This window comes from Silene latifolia, chromosome 2, assembly GCF_048544455.1.
Source record: "Silene latifolia isolate original U9 population chromosome 2, ASM4854445v1, whole genome shotgun sequence".
In the NCBI taxonomy this organism is placed as follows: Eukaryota; Viridiplantae; Streptophyta; class Magnoliopsida; order Caryophyllales; family Caryophyllaceae; genus Silene; species Silene latifolia.
Genome location: NC_133527.1, coordinates 180,817,246 through 180,833,761, shown reverse-complemented (window position 1 = coordinate 180,833,761; position 16,516 = coordinate 180,817,246). Strand labels below are relative to the sequence as shown.

Below are 16,516 nucleotides of genomic sequence, written 5' to 3'. Positions count from 1 at the left end.
TTTAATCCAAAAAGTGAGATATTAACTACCTTATTTGCTACTTCCTCCATTCAACTCCACTCTACCACTTTGCTTTTTCACGTTCGCCAACGCGTGTTTTACGCGGTAAATATTATTAGCTACGTATTTGCAAAAATTATAAAAGTTAGATATTTTTATTGTACTTGTAAAGACGAATCAAATAAGATCCACATGAATATATTTTCACTTATGTATTGAGAGAAAATCGAGATTGAATGTGCACATGTGAATAGTGTCGAAAATAGAAATAGGTAGAGTGGAGTTGAATGGAGGAAGTATTTTAGATAAACATCATTGGATAATCTTCTTTTTAACGATTCAAAGCACGACCCCATCAACCAACCCCTTTCAAATGCGCCTTCTATTGCTTCAATAAATACACAGGGAAGAGAAACTCATCAAAATTGTGAAATTTTGGAAGGGGTTCATCAACTTCATACACAATATCAATCTATTATTCTTATCAAAATTACATCTTTATCTTTATTTTTAATTTATAATTCTTGTTAGACCCATTTAATTTCTTGTTTCTGGGTATTAAGATCTAATCTACGGAGTAATTTATATTAAAGTAAGTGATCATGTTTTTCATCTTTCTGTTGGATTAGTTTCATTTTATGCTAACTTTCATCATGTCCAATTTCGCAAGAATGACATTATAAAAATGTCCGCCGACCCTAAATCATTTTAGGATTACGTTTCTGATGACGTTGTTTTTGTTGGTCCTATGTAACATGATCATTTGTCAATGATCATAATGCCTAGGGAATTGGGATAATAATGTCTGAAATATGATGATCAAATGATTTTGTTATTATCATAAATAAATAAATGTATTAAAATATGATTTTTTTTTATATTGTTACTAAAATGGAGGACAATTAATTTGTGTTTTGAACAGGACATAAAGATTGAAAAAATGGAGGAAATGGGTAGTGTGGTAGACAATATGGTGAAAAATAAAAATATCCCTATACCACCTCCATTGCCATGCCCTACAACATCTGTCTGTGATAGGAAGGTTATGGCTATGGCTATGGCCTTGGTTAGGGCTCAGGACAGGTCACGTACAAGAGGTCAGACCTCTGTCAATTCCGGAACAAAGGATATGTGGGAGCGCCTTTTCGATGAAGCTTATCGTGCTGATGTCGTCCTTCATACTGACGATGGTGGCAAAATTTATGGCCATTCTAGTGTCTTGGTATGTTTTATGTTTTTTCAGCTATTTTATTTAAATCTCCGTTTATTATGGAACCCTATTGGATGCCCTTGACGGTTTTAGATGATGATTCATGTCAGCCGACCCCAAGTCATTTTGGGAATAAGGCACAGAAGTTGTTGTCTCTTGTCTGTGTAGATCTTATGTGAAAAAGTGAGTCTTGTATGAGACCGTCTCACATGTGACCAGCCTCGGCTTTTGTGTTAAAAATGACAAGGGAGGCCGGATAATAAAATAGAGGAGGCTTCTTAGATCTAGTAGATCTTGAATGAAACAATCAATCTTAGTTCATTTTAGATGCTAGATTGAAAATTTTAATGTCGAAAGTATTTGATTGCGTTGTCTGATGAAATGGTTTGTCTATTATCAGGGTATGACATCTCCTGTCATGAGACAAATGATGAAGCAATCAAAACGCAAAGGTAGACGAAGATCCATCACCATTCGCGGTGTTCCACATGATGCAGTCCGGGTTTTCATTAGATTTCTCTACTCTTCATGGTAATTATCTACTCTATTAGAATTGAAGATACTATTGCAAGGAAGTCGATCCGTCAATGTAATACTAACTTTCTGATGGTAATTGTACAGTTATAACGCGAATGAAATGGAGGAATATATCTTGCACCTTTTGATATTGTCCCATGTATATGTGGTTCCTCACTTAAAGAAGGAATGCGAGAAACAACTCGAGAATGGCTTGCTCAACATAGACAATGCCATGGATGTTTTCCAGCTTGCTCTTCTATGTGATGCACCACGGCTTAGCCTTATTTGTCACCGTATGATCTTGAACAATTTTAAGGCTGTTTCAGCCACCGAAGGCTGGAAAGTAATGAAGGAAGCACATCCGATTCTAGAAAGAGAGATTCTAGCCACCATTGGTCAAGCTGATGCGGTGAGAATCTCATCCTTTATTTAAAGTTCTTGTTTCCAATTTCTCGTTCAGTGAATTGATTTTCTTAGTATCTTTGTTATGTTGCAGAGGCAAAAAGATTTCGAAAGAAAGAGAAACGAGAGGAAAATGTATGTACAATTATATGACGCGATGGAGGCTCTAGTCCACATCTGCAGAGATGGGTGCAAAACAATCGGTCCTCATGATAAGGCGCCAAAGGAAGATGAGGCTCCTTGTACTTACTCAGCTTGCAAGGGTTTGGAGCTTTTACTTAGACACTTTGCCGCTTGTAAGCTTAGAGTTTCCGGTGGTTGCGCTCAATGCAAGAGGATGGGACAGCTCCTGGAACTGCACTCTCGCCTCTGTGTTGACTCTGATGCTTGCAGGGTTCCATTATGCAGGTAGCTAACCCTTTTGATTCCTTAGCTCAGTCTTCATTGTAATTCATTTTGTGCGTTGATTATGTTATATCCACGACATTGTAATTAACTAGAGCAAATTGTACTTCAGGAACTTTAAAGAGAGAAGCCGAAAGCCGAACAAGAAGGAAGAGATGAGATGGAAAATATTAGCAAGGAAGATATTGAGATCAAAGAGCATTTCGGGAGCGCCGTTCTTTTCACTGACAACCACTACGTGACACAGCATAATTCATAATAGTTTCACCTCCTAAGAATTTATGTACTCCTCTAACTTAGCCCGAAATTCATTATTATTTTCGACATGAATGTCGGTTTCAAGTATGGCGAGGGCACGAATCCTTCATCTTCGAAATGTAAAGAGCTAAGAACTAGGGGCATATCAAGAAAGTAATGTAGTTTTGTTTGTTTATTTTGAGTGAACAGAACTTTGTACGTGAGAAAGCCCAAGGCGAATGTTAGAAGAAGAAGAAAAAGAAGAAAAATAATAACTTCAGCAATCCAAATGATCAAGTTTGCTACTTTAAATCGGAAAAAAATTGAAATAATCTAAAACTTCCTTTATGAATTAGGTCCAATTTTTTATTTTTTATTTGAAAGAAAAGATCAATTTATTAATAAATAGTCATAAGACAGCTATAATATGTCTCAAATTTGTCCGGATACAACCCGACTAGAACCAAATAAAATAAAATCTCGTTCAACAAAAGATCTGTAAACTTGAATTGTTCCAAAACACATCCTCTATCATATCGCCGCAAACAACTTTTCTCAAGAGGATAATAGAATCTTAAGTCTTGATGAGAGACGATTATTTCATTGATAAAATTGAGTGCAACCAACAAGTCAACAACATATGTAATACCATATAACGGTCCATTACGAAACTGATCTTCCGCATCTTCACAGGAACGACCAATGCGCTCTTATCTATATTTCTAATAGAACTAAAACCTAGAAGGACAAGGACTGAAAAAAGAGTTTACGTTGAGTTTATTTGTGTTATTCGGCTATTGTTCAACTTAATTCATTCATCTCAGTTTCGGGAAAAAAAAAAGAGCTTAGACTAGGGATGACAATTATGGCCCAAACCGAACCGAAGGAAAAAATTCGATCCAAATCCAACTTTTAGTAACCCATACCCGATCCACTATCTAAAAACCCATATCCAAATCTACTATTGGAAAACCCGAACCAAATCCAAACCCAGTCCATTCATACCTGAACCCGATCCAATCAAATCATGTTTTGGACCGGGTTTTTCATTATATGGTGGATCGGAAATGGATTTGGAGTGGGTATGGACTCGGGAAAAATTATAATGGATTGGGTATGGATTTTGAAATTTTGGATATGGATCGGGTTTAAATATGAACCGGTGATCCACTAAATTAGTGAATCGGGTCCAACCCGATCCATTGTCATCCCTACTCTAGACAAACTCGATTACACCCTAACATGTAGTCGTGTTCGCCTAGTCAAGGCCTCAAGGCCTCAAGGGTATACTCCTCGTTAGGGTGAATGAGTTGGATGAAGATTTAAAACGACCTATAAAAATAACAGTTGAAGATTCAACCGACCCGACTCCGATTCATTTTGATTCCTACCCAAATAAACTACCGGGTATGCTGCATGCTCTTGTCTTAATTGCATTATTAGTCCTTAATTCGCTATTCTCGTACATTTTGTCTTCATCTTTACGTTGGTTACTGGGATATCTGATTTGACATCACTGTATATGTACATAAATTGATCTGGGTTTGTATGTTTCTGGGTCTCATAATAATTCCAACTGATAATTGTCACGACAATTGTTTTCAACATTTGCGGCTACTTTCATGATTTTCCTATTATCCCTTGATCATGTTTTTGTTTCGGTGCTTAATTCTGTCATTCCCGCATTGCATTTTAACAGTTACTTGGCCTGCTCTCTGATTGATTATTGGTAGATTAAAATCGATAAGGCGTGACAACTACTCCTTATAACAATAACATTACCCCGCTGCCTAGAGCATCCGTAAATGATTGGGTAGAGGGGTGGTATGTACAATGTACTCATGTACGCGGCCTTGAGTGACTGTTTTAGATGACCCATGATGAAATTATGTTAAAAATTGCAGAATATTTGATAGTTGGTAATAATAATTATTTAAGTGCCACAGGGTCGCAAATGGTGGGGTGAGGCAGTCGGAGGAGGTACACACCTTAAGAGGTGTTTACAGACGACCCATACTGAAATACTGACTGTGTAGAGAATTGCATCGAATAATAATTAATGTTTGTCCATAATTCTAAATACATTGTACAGAATGCAGTCACTCTTGCATTGTGTTATTGAGATATTGGCAGAAAAAATATAACGATATGAGGAGGGGAAAGGGGGATGTTAAGCTAGACATTTTACAGGGAATTTGGGGGTAATAAGAACAAACTTCCTTCTATAGATATGTCTACTGACAACTTGACTACAGTATAATTTTCCCGATTGAGCTGAAAAAAAGTGTACCTATGGAGCCTTGTGGATGCTGGGTTTGGTATATTCTTCAATGAACTTGAGTATTCTTGATAATTCTGTGCTTCACCAAGTTCCGAAGAGTTTAGTATCTTCTGCCTTTACATTGCTGCTATGAATGATCCCTTGAAATACAATAATTGTGATCTTGTTCAAAACTCGGCTTGATAGACATTGTATCAGCTGAGGAGTCATAGGGAACCGTATGTAGGTAACCGGAAAGACCTAGCTGTTCCCATTGCAGATCGTTCGTCCATTTTTCCTACTTCTTTACAAACATTATCCAATATAAAGAGGAAATCTCTTACAATCAAGAAGATCCTTAATGGATGAGCTTCTTCCTTTGCTGTATCACCATGAAAATACTCGGTCACTTCTCGCACATGTGCCAATGTTCTCCTTTCATGAGCCTTGACCCTGGCTATCTGATTTTCGGCTTCTTTAAGAAACATCTTCATGGACACAAAGAATTTGTCGAGGTTATCTGGCTTTTCTTGCTGCAAAACTAGTCTGATTTTCTCTAGTCCCATTTCCAACTTTGACACATAGCTACTTAGGACATCTGAGTCCATCCCAGCTGCACCTTTCACACTACCTAGTTCGCGGCTGAGTCCTGACACGACCTGTAACCCATTCTTTCTGAACTCCTCTTCCTTCTTTGCAGCACTTTGTTGATTTGGAAGAGTCTCAGAATCTATTCCTTCCGATTTTACGATTTCCTGAACAACAAAGTGGAGCAATGTTGTCTTTCCGTCTGTTCCCTTTATATCTGCTAGTTTCAAGAGTGTGTCGAGTTTGAACGCCTTTGCCTCTCCACGATTTGTTCCAACATTCATTCTATTCCCTGTTTGCAGAACAGCTTCTAGGAGTTTAAGGAAGAGTCTGCTATTCTTCAATTCTTCACTTGCTATCTGTAGTGAATTTGCCATTCAAATAACAATAAATAAAAAGATTTATCTCATAAGGATGACAGGATCTTACTTAACTACTAATATTTCCAGATATATATGCTGTTTAGAACTTTAGCCATTAACTTCAGAGATTATGTCGAGTTTACCTCAAGGGTATCAAATGATTTTGTAAGGTATTTCACTTCTGCGTCAAAGTTAGCTCTGTATAGCATAGCTTCAACTCGTCTAAAAGCAAATGGTATATCAAGTATGCCTTTTAGAAATCTCTCTGCAGCACCTAACTTTGAAATGTCACCACTGTAGTCTTTCAGTTTTATTTCTTCTTCCTTCGTTGGTGCCATCTTGACCAATGTCTCGAAGAGTTCTGCACCCAAGCTCTCGGGATCACCTGTTGAAAGAAATGTATGCTAGATTATTACTAAGTTATGCATGTAAGATAGTAGTGGCGGAGTATGAGCAAGCTTGTCTCAATGGCTAGTGGTTTAGTTGTCACATATTTGCTCTGTATATACTCATCTATGTAGTGATTGAATGCATTCTATGCAACCTCCGAAATTTCATTCCACTATGACCCTGCCAGGACTAGCAGCGCTGCAACTAAGAGTCTAAGACTATACGCATCGTGTACCTGCCCTTCTATAAGGAGGATAGAACTACCAATACTTAGTTTTGATTTCTGAAATGTATGAGTGGTCTGATAATGCTTTCATATGTACTAGGAACAAAAATAAGAGACAGACAATATCTCCTCCATAATACCAGGACTATTTTACCCTCCAACTATTTTTTCTAAAGAGAAAAATAAAATCTCATACCATCTAAAAGTGCGTCAGCAACTTCATCCTTTGTAACATTCAATGCTCGTAGCAGTATGGCTATGTTTTGCGACTTCTTCGGATCTAAAACTCTGTGTTCTTTCTGAGCAGGAGCAACAACTGCCTTCTTAGTTGGCTCTGTCTTTTGATTTGTACCAGAATTGCAGCCAAACAGGCTCTCCATCATGTCCTCATTCAATCTGCAATAAATATGCAAGGTGATCAAAAACTATACACACAGTTGTATACCGTTTAAATGTTTTTATATAATGGTTGGTGAAGCTTACTGAAAGGAGCTTGATTTCAGCTGGTCCCACACAGTGGCTCGATCTGAGGTTGCCCGTACTTTGTCCCAGTGCAGAGGTTTCAACCTTGGTCTCCTGTCATCCATGTCATCCCCATTAGGCCTACCAGAAGAAGTGCATTCACTGCCAACCTCTTTAATAGGTTTAATTGTGTCTCTTTTTGGACTGACTCTTGAGTTTGGAGTCTCATATTGTGTCTTGACCGACACTGGAGAACCCCTTGATGATCCATTTGTCACATCACTGGAAGTTTTTCTTGGCGTCGACAATGGTGGTCTTGGCGGTGGTGGGGGCGGTTTTGGTAATGATCTTGGTGGAGGCGGAGGTGGTGGAGGAGGTGGTGTGGTTAGAGCAGGGGTTTTAGATTTCTGATGACAAGGGCTACTGCTAATTGCTCTAAGAAGTGCTAAATTAGGTGGTGGTGGTGGGGCTCCAAGTTTGGCTCTTTTGGGCATGTTTGACCTCATTTCTTGCCTCTCTTCAGCCTCGTGTTCCTCCATAGGCGGTGGCGGCTGTGGAGGAACCACCTTTATTGAAGGGATGATAGCATGCTTAACAACATCAGTCGATGGATCTAAACACCGTGTTCTTGGCGAAGTCCTCTTAGATTGAGGGAAATAATTAGCACTATAAACAGAGCCCATAGAATTAGTCCAAAATCCATCCTCACCACTAGCAACAGAACCATTAGGTGTGTAAAATATAGTGTCTCGAGTTTCGTCATCATCCGATGAAATTATACTCGAAGAATTGTGATTATGATTCCTGTCAGGCAAACTCCTTGTTGGAGGAGCCTTACTCAATGGTGGTAAAGGTTGCAAGTCAGGACTTGGACGATACCGGTCTGATACGCTCTTCACTGAGCCATTCAGCTTATGATACGGCGATCCATTGGCCGTGGTTTCATCACTGACTGTCGCTGATCTCTGAGCGACAGGCTCAACTGTCCCAATGTAGAGAAAGTTGGAAGGAGGTGGTCTTGATTCATCTGATATGTATCTTCTTGAGTTACCTTCACCAACAAGTTTCTGTCCCTCTGCAGGATGTTTTATTTTATGCCTGTACAAATAAAACCCCAATGCTGATAGCATTCCTAGAGTCACTATCCCCACTGATACTGCAATTGCTACTTTCTTGGTGGGCTTTACGGGTTGCGTTGCAGTGGGTATCGGACCTGACCCACTCGTTGTCGGTGGGAGTGGTGAAGGCGGAGGCTGAACTGTGTTCGGGTTTGACCCGCCTGCTGGTACTTCCGGAAAGAATGGCTGGTCTGGGTCAACCCCTGAACTGTCTGCTGCTGGCGACGATGGTGGTGGCGGTGATGCTGACAATGATGGATCACCATCACTATCATTGCCACTGCCAGGCGGTGGCGTTGAGCTATCAGGAAACAATGGTTGATGCAGAATTCTTCTGATAGATTCAACACCCAATTGTGCTGAATTTCGGACCGTGAATCTCTGACCATTGGACAAAACAGATAAGGTTAGCAATATGATGAATATGATGCTCATGTTGTAGTACTTCATTGTGAAGTTGTGTATGTTTGTGATAGTATTGTCGTTTCGTAATCGCAATTCATGTCGAAACTCATAGGCATCTTTGTTTGCTTGTATCTAGAGAGAGACACAGATTTGTGAAGGGAATTGTTTAGACTCCAAGATCTGATTGCTCAGATTTCAGAACACTTACAAAAGTGATGTCAGCATGGTAGTTGCTTTGTTTTTTTTTTATTCTTTTTTATTCTTTTTTGTTTTGTTTTTGATTTATGCCGTTATATTAATCCCTGCCTTAATAATTTTAGGGAAAATTAATGATCTAAAATGGGAAAAGAAGATGCTTCTGTTCTGAAAGGAGATCTGCAGTAGAGGGATTGATAAGTGGTAAGAGAATCTACTTTAGCAATCAACTTTACTTTATTTTCCACAATCAACAGTAAAGTAGTAGTCCAAAATGATTTCGAATCGGCTATTATTATAAATCGTCATACGAAACCGTCAATATAAGATTAGTAAACAATTGAAAAAATAAAATAAACTGAAGTGTTGCCAGGGTAGTGTTGCTGCTGATTGCTAAATGTTAAAAAGAGAAAAAATTTATTCGCTCTTTTATTGTTCATCTTTTCGGTCTATTCCTTTTGTTTTTGTGCCGTTTAATCCTTCGGGATCACTCTTAGTTTTTATTCTTCTGCTAGGATCGTAATGGAGTATGAGTGTTGGCGTAATGGTATGTGTAAACTTGACTTTTAGGATGATCACCTATAGAATAAGGGGGTAGATGTTTGTTTCATAGCTCATTTCCATGAAGAAAATAATAATAAATGCTCGTATCGTCGTATTTAGGAAGGAATTCTAAATCAAGTGATGAAGTCGGATTGCGACTTTGAAACTAACACATCTAGCACCATAGCTCATAGAGTGTAAAACATACCCATCCCTCCGTCCCAATCATTTGTTAATTAGCTTTTTTATAGATAAACAAATAAACGGGTAGTCTCCGTCCTAAATTGGGGCGCTCTATTGACCTCGACTCTCTTACTAGCTTGGTTGGCCGACGCTTCTGCATCTAGTTGAAAGAAAAGGAAATTTGGAAGCAAGAAGTTTATAAATTCTCAAATCAAATAATATCTCATGCACTTTGTCTATTACTATTATTAAATTAAATGAGATGCGTCAATTATTATGAAAACGTTGTACATTGTATAACCGTTTTACAGAAGACGAACGTCGTGGGTGTGAATGTGTGATTAGGAAGAAATTTGCCCACGTGCAGCAGCAAGTTGTTTAAACAAGTATACCAGAAAATGGTCCAATCAGCCAAGTTAGGATCTTAAAATAAATACTATACTAATGAATTAAAAGCCCAGTAGTTAGATGTAGAAGAAATATAGTTTATTTTGATGCTCCAAAAAATGTGAATTAGTGGGGGAAAATACACAGTATGAAGTTAAGGGTAAGTCTGTTTGATGTCCCTTTTCATGAAGGGCCCTTATTTAATTGGAATGGTATAGTACTCTGTATTTGCAAGCTTAGCAACATAAGAAAAGAATGGTGTGCTGCGTTTTGTCTTTCTTTATGCCCTTTCCATTTCCATTTGATACCCTTTCTGGTCCATTGATCTACACACCACAGACTCATACATTACCTCCCAAGTCACATCCCTACATTTTCGAGCACTTTTTCTTTCTAATATTCAAGTTTTTATTGAACACAAGCTGAGCCGAGACCTCCGTGTCTTAAGGACTTCCGCAAATTGCGGAATAGGGGGTCCGGGATACGCAGCCTTACCCTTGTGCTAAATGATTTTTACGAATACCTCCCAAGTCCCATCCTTACAATTTCGCTCATTTTTTATTTATCTTTATTTATCTAGTTTGAGTTACTTAATTTTACTCATAGTGAACTAGTACTCCGTGATTTTTTTTTTTTTTTGATAAGGTAAGAAAACTAAATTGATCTTTTAGGATATGACCAACTTATCTCATCCTTTCGGATGAGCGAGGTAAGTTGAAGCTATCGACTATCAAACCACCTCGAAAGAGTGGAAGTCATCAAATCAACAACTTTGTTAACTTCACGAAAATAATGTTTAATAGTCACTTTCTCAAAGAAATGAAAATCTAATTTCACATCTTTGATAATACTTTAAATTTTCCACGAAATTTGCAATATACTACGAATAGAATTAATAAGGCATAAATTATCACCCTCAATTTTAATAATGTGTTTTAATTACTTGATATACTTTCGTCAATAAAGTACATTAATGGTTTAATTAGTGTATTGCATGTAGGCCTGACTTTAATCATTTTAAAGCTTTATTTATTACGTCTCAGTTTTACTTAAAGAATGTTTATTTATAGCGTAAGACTTCACTTTGCTTGTGTGGAAAGGTCTATAGATCATTATGGATGTCTGTTGTAAATTTTACATATTTCTATATACAATTGGTCTCCCTTGTGACGGGTTACCATTTGTGACGGATATTTTGTGAGATAAAATGGTAACAAAATGGGTTAGTGGAGAAAGGGGACCACATGAATAGTGTTGCAGAGAGAGAAAAAGTGGGTACATTGTGAGGTAAAATGGTATCCGTCTTCAGCTTGTGACGGATATGTCATGTCTTCAATGAGAATTTGTGTTCTATATAAGTACTCGTAGTCTTTTACTAGAAACTACTTCAGACCCGTGTATTATATGCACGGTATTTAAAGTTTAATATTTTTATAAAATTACTTATATAATATTTATACATTATAACTGTTTACATTTGTCATCATTATATTTTGCTTGGATAAATAAAATCTAAAACTGAACATTAATTAATAAAATTAAGTAATGAGTTGAAATATATTCTAATGAAAATATTTTTATATTATAAAACTAATGATTTTTTTTTTCAATTTTCGTTGTCACGAAAGTAATAATAATGATCGTTTTATACAACATATGAGTCAAATCATCATGTAATAATAGGATCAATAAAAGATTTAGCAATTTATAATTTTATATCAATTTTTTTTATTTTAATTAAAATAATATAGTTTAGAGATTAGTGAAAATAATATAATTTGATGAAAAATTAATTTTAATGAAAATATAATAGATGAAATAAATTGAAATTGTTAGTTATCTTATTTATTGGATGGTAATTATCATTAGTTTCCTTTTTTAAGAATATGCTTTTTGGCGGGAAAATGATAAAGTTCACCTATTCTTTTAGTAGATATGGGATGAGAAGTTGGTTAAAAGTACGGATATATCCCTCTTAAGATTGTCAAACACAACCTTTAATAATTTTTTTTTCCAAACACCACCTTTAAAAAAAAAAGTTGTCAAACACAACCTTTAATAAATCAAACACGACATTTTGGCCAAAGTTTGAGCACTTGTAATGGGGTGACTTTCAGTTGATGTTTAAGATAGCAAACGACGTCGGTTTTTGAGGTGTTCTTGAACTCGTTGGAAAGGTGGGAGTACAGGCTTTTCAGCGGTTGTCAACACGGTAGTCAAAGGTGGCCTTATGCGGGGTAGATTGATGTATAAAGTAAGCCTGGTCACATGGGGTTGATGTAAGTCAAAGTAGGATTTTTCTGTGGGTCAATTCACTCCCCTTAACCACCACTTGCAACCAATGACCATCACAAACAACACAACTACGATATACCCTGCACTCCCTTTTACCTACATATCAAATTTCAGACCAAATAAAACATCATAACCCCATTAAAAGACCCTCGAAAACCCTTCTAACAACTCGCTATAAACCCAAACTTCTAACCCTTTTTCTGACCAGCCTTAGTTTACGCACCAATCGACCCCACATAAGGCCATCTTTGGCCACCGTGTTGACAACTCCTAGAAAGCCTGTACTCCCACTTTTTCAACGAGTCCAAAAACATCTCAAATCGACCGCATTTGCTATCTCAAATATAGACTGAAAGTCATCCCATTGCAAGCGGCCAAAAAGTCGTGTTTGACAAAAAATAAATTATTAAAGGTTGTGTTTGACAAACTTTTTTTTTTAAAGGTGGTGTTTGGAAAAAAGAGTTTTTTAAAGGTTGTGTTTGACAAAAAAATCCCAAATAATACTCGTATTCTACTTATATGGATGAGACAAATATTTTGTTCATTTTTAGGCAATTTGCATTTGTCTCTTCTACCATATTTGCTTTGTCCCAAGTTTAAGACGGATATATCGGTCTTAAACAAGATTTTGTGAATATCAACAAGGTTGGATCCGGCTCTTCATAAGAATTTGTGAATTTATAGAATATACACTAGTTACATCTTAAACTTGGGGTTTGTGAAAAGAAAACAAAAGTTGATTTTGATTAAGATTGTTGTGTGCATACACAACATAGTAGTTGTAGTTGTAATTAGTGATGATGTTAAATGTAATGGTTTGAGCAATATCCTAAAAGAAGAGAGAAAATTCATTTCATTAATTTAAGAGAGATTTTATCCTAAAATTAATTGAAGATAGATAAATAACACTTTTATTTATAAAGCGGTGAACTTTCTCCTCATTTTGTTAATGTAGAACGCTAACATGTAAACTCAATTGGTAAACTAACTCAAGTCTCGCGCATGTTGAGAATTGACAAAATGAGGAGGATGATAAATACTTGATAAAATATGTTTTTTTTTAGACAAAGGTGTACTATTTTATAGAAACATAAGGTTCTATTACATACACACCAACTAAAGCGCAAACCGAGGGGCATTAGATGCCCCTAAACTAGACGAAACCCAACTAACATAACTAGTAATACAAACAAACTCGGTAGAAATACAAAGACGACGCCTCTTACGCGGTGAATGGTAGAAGGCATCGAACTGGATTGAACAATCTTCTTTTCTTTTAGAGCTGACAACCATTTTCGGAGTCGTAAATCTGGAGTAGATAGCAGAACCTTCAACCATTACCATTGATTTATTCTTGAATTTAGCGCGATCACGACCCATTAAACGTCGGCTACAAATCTTGCTTGAGTGTGTCTTCACGGCTGAAAAGATAAACGAACTTTGACTTGACAAATGCTCAGAACTGTCCATTCCAAACTGCTCCAAACGTGTATTTTTGACCATTGAAACCTGTCTAACCTCAATGATGGGATCGAAAAACCTCTCAGTCGATAAGCATGGTCTCTTGACTTCAAGAGGCTGATCCTCTTCATCAGTGAAGTTGTTCTACTGTCCCAAAGTGAAATGTCCATGGCCGTACAAAGATTCACGGGCGGAGGAGAGATGAAAAGGGAACCGCGGCTTCACATGAAGAACTTTCATGGGGAGTTCCCGTCGAGGTAGAAGTTTTAGAGAAAAGGGGGCGAACTATTAAAGAGGCCCCGGATTTTGGATGAAAAAATTGCAGCTTCCTTCCTAGCAATAAGTTCTCATAATCGTTGGACGATAAAAACAAATCTTTATGGGCCTGTTTTTTGTTGGAGAAGGAGTATATGGTAGAGCCAAGGGTAGAGGTACCAAAGCGGTTACAATCACTCTTAACTGACAAAGATGGGTGAGTTGCAGAGATTGTGGCGGAATTCGTATTCATGTCAGAAATCTTGTTACTTTCATTCTGAGGACCATTTATATCAGCAGGCAACAACTCCGTGCTAATTCGAGCAACTTGATTCCCTATCTCAAAAGGCACAGACATAGTATCCACAGCAGGCTCAGCATGATGGATCGAATTCTTACTTTTCTTGTTCTTGCTAAGGGTGTCAAAATGATAAGAACTAGTACAACCCAAATCCTTTTTGTCTATTATAGATGAAGTAGATTGGCTAGCACACCAATTCTGTTGATCACAGTTTTCTGTGAAAGTAACATTATTTGAGCCACTGGCTTCTTGACATACCAGCGAAGAAATAGGCCGTTTCCCTTTTCGAATATCATTAGCTTCAAAAGAATCATCTACCACACGCTTACCATTTAGGTTAAAAACATGAAGCTTTCTAACTTCATCCAATTCACGAAGAATATCCTTATTTCGAGGCTCCACCGAGACCGCCTCCTCCAAAGTGCAGCGAGCCTCAGATAACTTATTCAAACTTCTAAGAGCGACAGCTTTACGAAAGAGGGCCTTGGCATGGCGAGGATAAAAATTCAAAACCATCTAACATAGAATTAATGCCCCATCGAAAGCATGTAATTTAATAGCAGAAGCAGCTAAATTTAAAGACAGAGAAATTGCTAGGCTTGAAAGAGAGTTTAAATCAAGATCGGACACATCCTTCAGAACATCACTCAAGAGACGACATGCTTTGTCATAGCAGGCACTCGCCTCGGCAAACTGATTTTGTCTAAAAAGGTCATTACCTAGGTCTTTAAAGGCATTAATTTTAGAAATGGGGGAAGCATCTAAAAGGGAACAAACAAGATTCAAGCTATCATCATCCTCTGACACATCACAACCATGGAAATAACCAAAGAACTCGAGAACATCGGCACAAGATGTATGATTCATGAGGTAGTCGATCTAGCTGATAGAAAAGGTTTAGAAAAGGTTTAGAAAAAGCAGCAATAAAACAACACCAACATAGAACACCTAACAAACACGCACCAAAGCAAAATTACTAAAATCAAACAAATTATAAAAGCAAGATAACAAACCACAACTCAGAGAAATTAAAACGAACACACAGAAACCGTATGACCGATTCAGAAGTGACAAAAGAAGGACGGGAAGCGAGGTAACATCCGACCACCACAAAGACGGAATCTGGACAGACAACTGATATATGACTTATTTACACGTTATTTCCCTCTTTCTTTTACGCATTCCGGCTCATAACGAGTCGGTTTCGTGTGCCTTTCCTTGCATTTGTGCCCGATCCCCGTACTTGTTATTTTGTGTATCCTTTTGTAGGAACCGAGTCGAGTATGGAGGAATTGGGGCAAGAAAGGCATTCTAATGCCTTTACATGAAGAAAAGGGAGATGAAGGATTATGAGGACAATCCTCTGCCGGCAGGCCGGCAGCCGGCCCACCGGCAGGAGATGTGGCTATGAGGAGAAAAAGGAGGAAACCAGCTGAGAAGATGTTCTCTGCCGGCAGGCCGGCAGCCGGCCCACCGGCAGGGAACACAAGTCCATACTTAAGCAATTTTTTGAAGAAGTTTTTTTGGGCAAAAGATGTGAAGACGCGCTGCCGGCACAGGCAGCCGGCAGCCGGGCAACCGGCAGAGGGCAACTCTTATGAAGAAATTGAAGAAACTTCCAAGATGAAGAATTCTCTGCGGCGGGGCCGGCGGCCCCCACCGGCAGGGGATTACACAACCTTTATTTCTCTCGCTTTTTGAAGAACGCGCTGCAAGACACGAGGAGGCCGAGGCCCGCCCGCACAGAACAACACGCAAAGACGATTAATGGGCTTTTTCCTTCTTTCCTCCCTTAATCCAATGATAGCCTATAAATACCCCCTCCTTAAACCCTTTGTACAAAAAACCCTAGATCTGAAAACTTTCCTTATTAATTGTAATCCTTTCTTAATCAAGCACTAATCTTTCCTTAATCTTTCCTTAATATTTAGTAAAACTAGTAATTGTTAGTTAGAATCAATAGTTTACTCTTGTTCTTTGAAGATTGTATTGGGGGATTTTGAAGGTTTTCCTTCTTATTATTCAATCAAGCAATCATTTTTCCTTGTGTTGGTATACTTCTTCTCTTATTTACTTATCAAATCATTTGTTTACACTTTCTCTTGTCTTTCATAATTGTTATAATCATCATCATGTCCTCTCTTTATGTTAATTGTCCTTCTTCTCTTATTAGCATGGTTATCTTTAGTATGAGTGAGTAGACTTGCTTCTAGGGCTTAGGGGGAGTCTATATGGTTTTTATGGCATGATTGTATGATTATTTGGGTCTTTGGTGGATCGTTTATCTTTCTTGTTCATGCACACAAGGTGTT

At 37.8% G+C, this 16,516-nt stretch overlaps 2 protein-coding genes across 2 annotated transcripts; one reads left to right on the top strand and one right to left on the bottom strand.

The window, feature by feature from the left end:
• The first annotated feature begins 298 nt into the window (after positions 1-298).
• On the top strand, positions 299-2,992 carry LOC141643550 (BTB/POZ and TAZ domain-containing protein 4). Its single transcript, XM_074452747.1, has 6 exons — positions 299-592; positions 923-1,222; positions 1,611-1,741; positions 1,832-2,138; positions 2,226-2,539; positions 2,649-2,992. The coding sequence occupies exons 2-6, from the start codon at positions 941-943 to the stop codon at positions 2,776-2,778; spliced, it is 1,164 nt and encodes a 387-aa protein (XP_074308848.1). The 5' UTR covers positions 299-592; positions 923-940; the 3' UTR covers positions 2,779-2,992.
• Positions 2,993-4,808: 1,816 nt separating this feature from the next.
• On the bottom strand, positions 4,809-8,949 carry LOC141643549 (formin-like protein 6). The gene is made up of 4 exons (XM_074452746.1): positions 7,083-8,949; positions 6,796-6,995; positions 6,127-6,368; positions 4,809-5,980 (listed from the first exon to the last, which is right to left on the bottom strand). Exons 1-4 carry the CDS (start codon positions 8,627-8,629, stop codon positions 5,261-5,263), a joined length of 2,709 nt encoding a protein of 902 aa, XP_074308847.1. The 5' UTR covers positions 8,630-8,949; the 3' UTR covers positions 4,809-5,260.
• Positions 8,950-16,516: the final 7,567 nt, after the last annotated feature.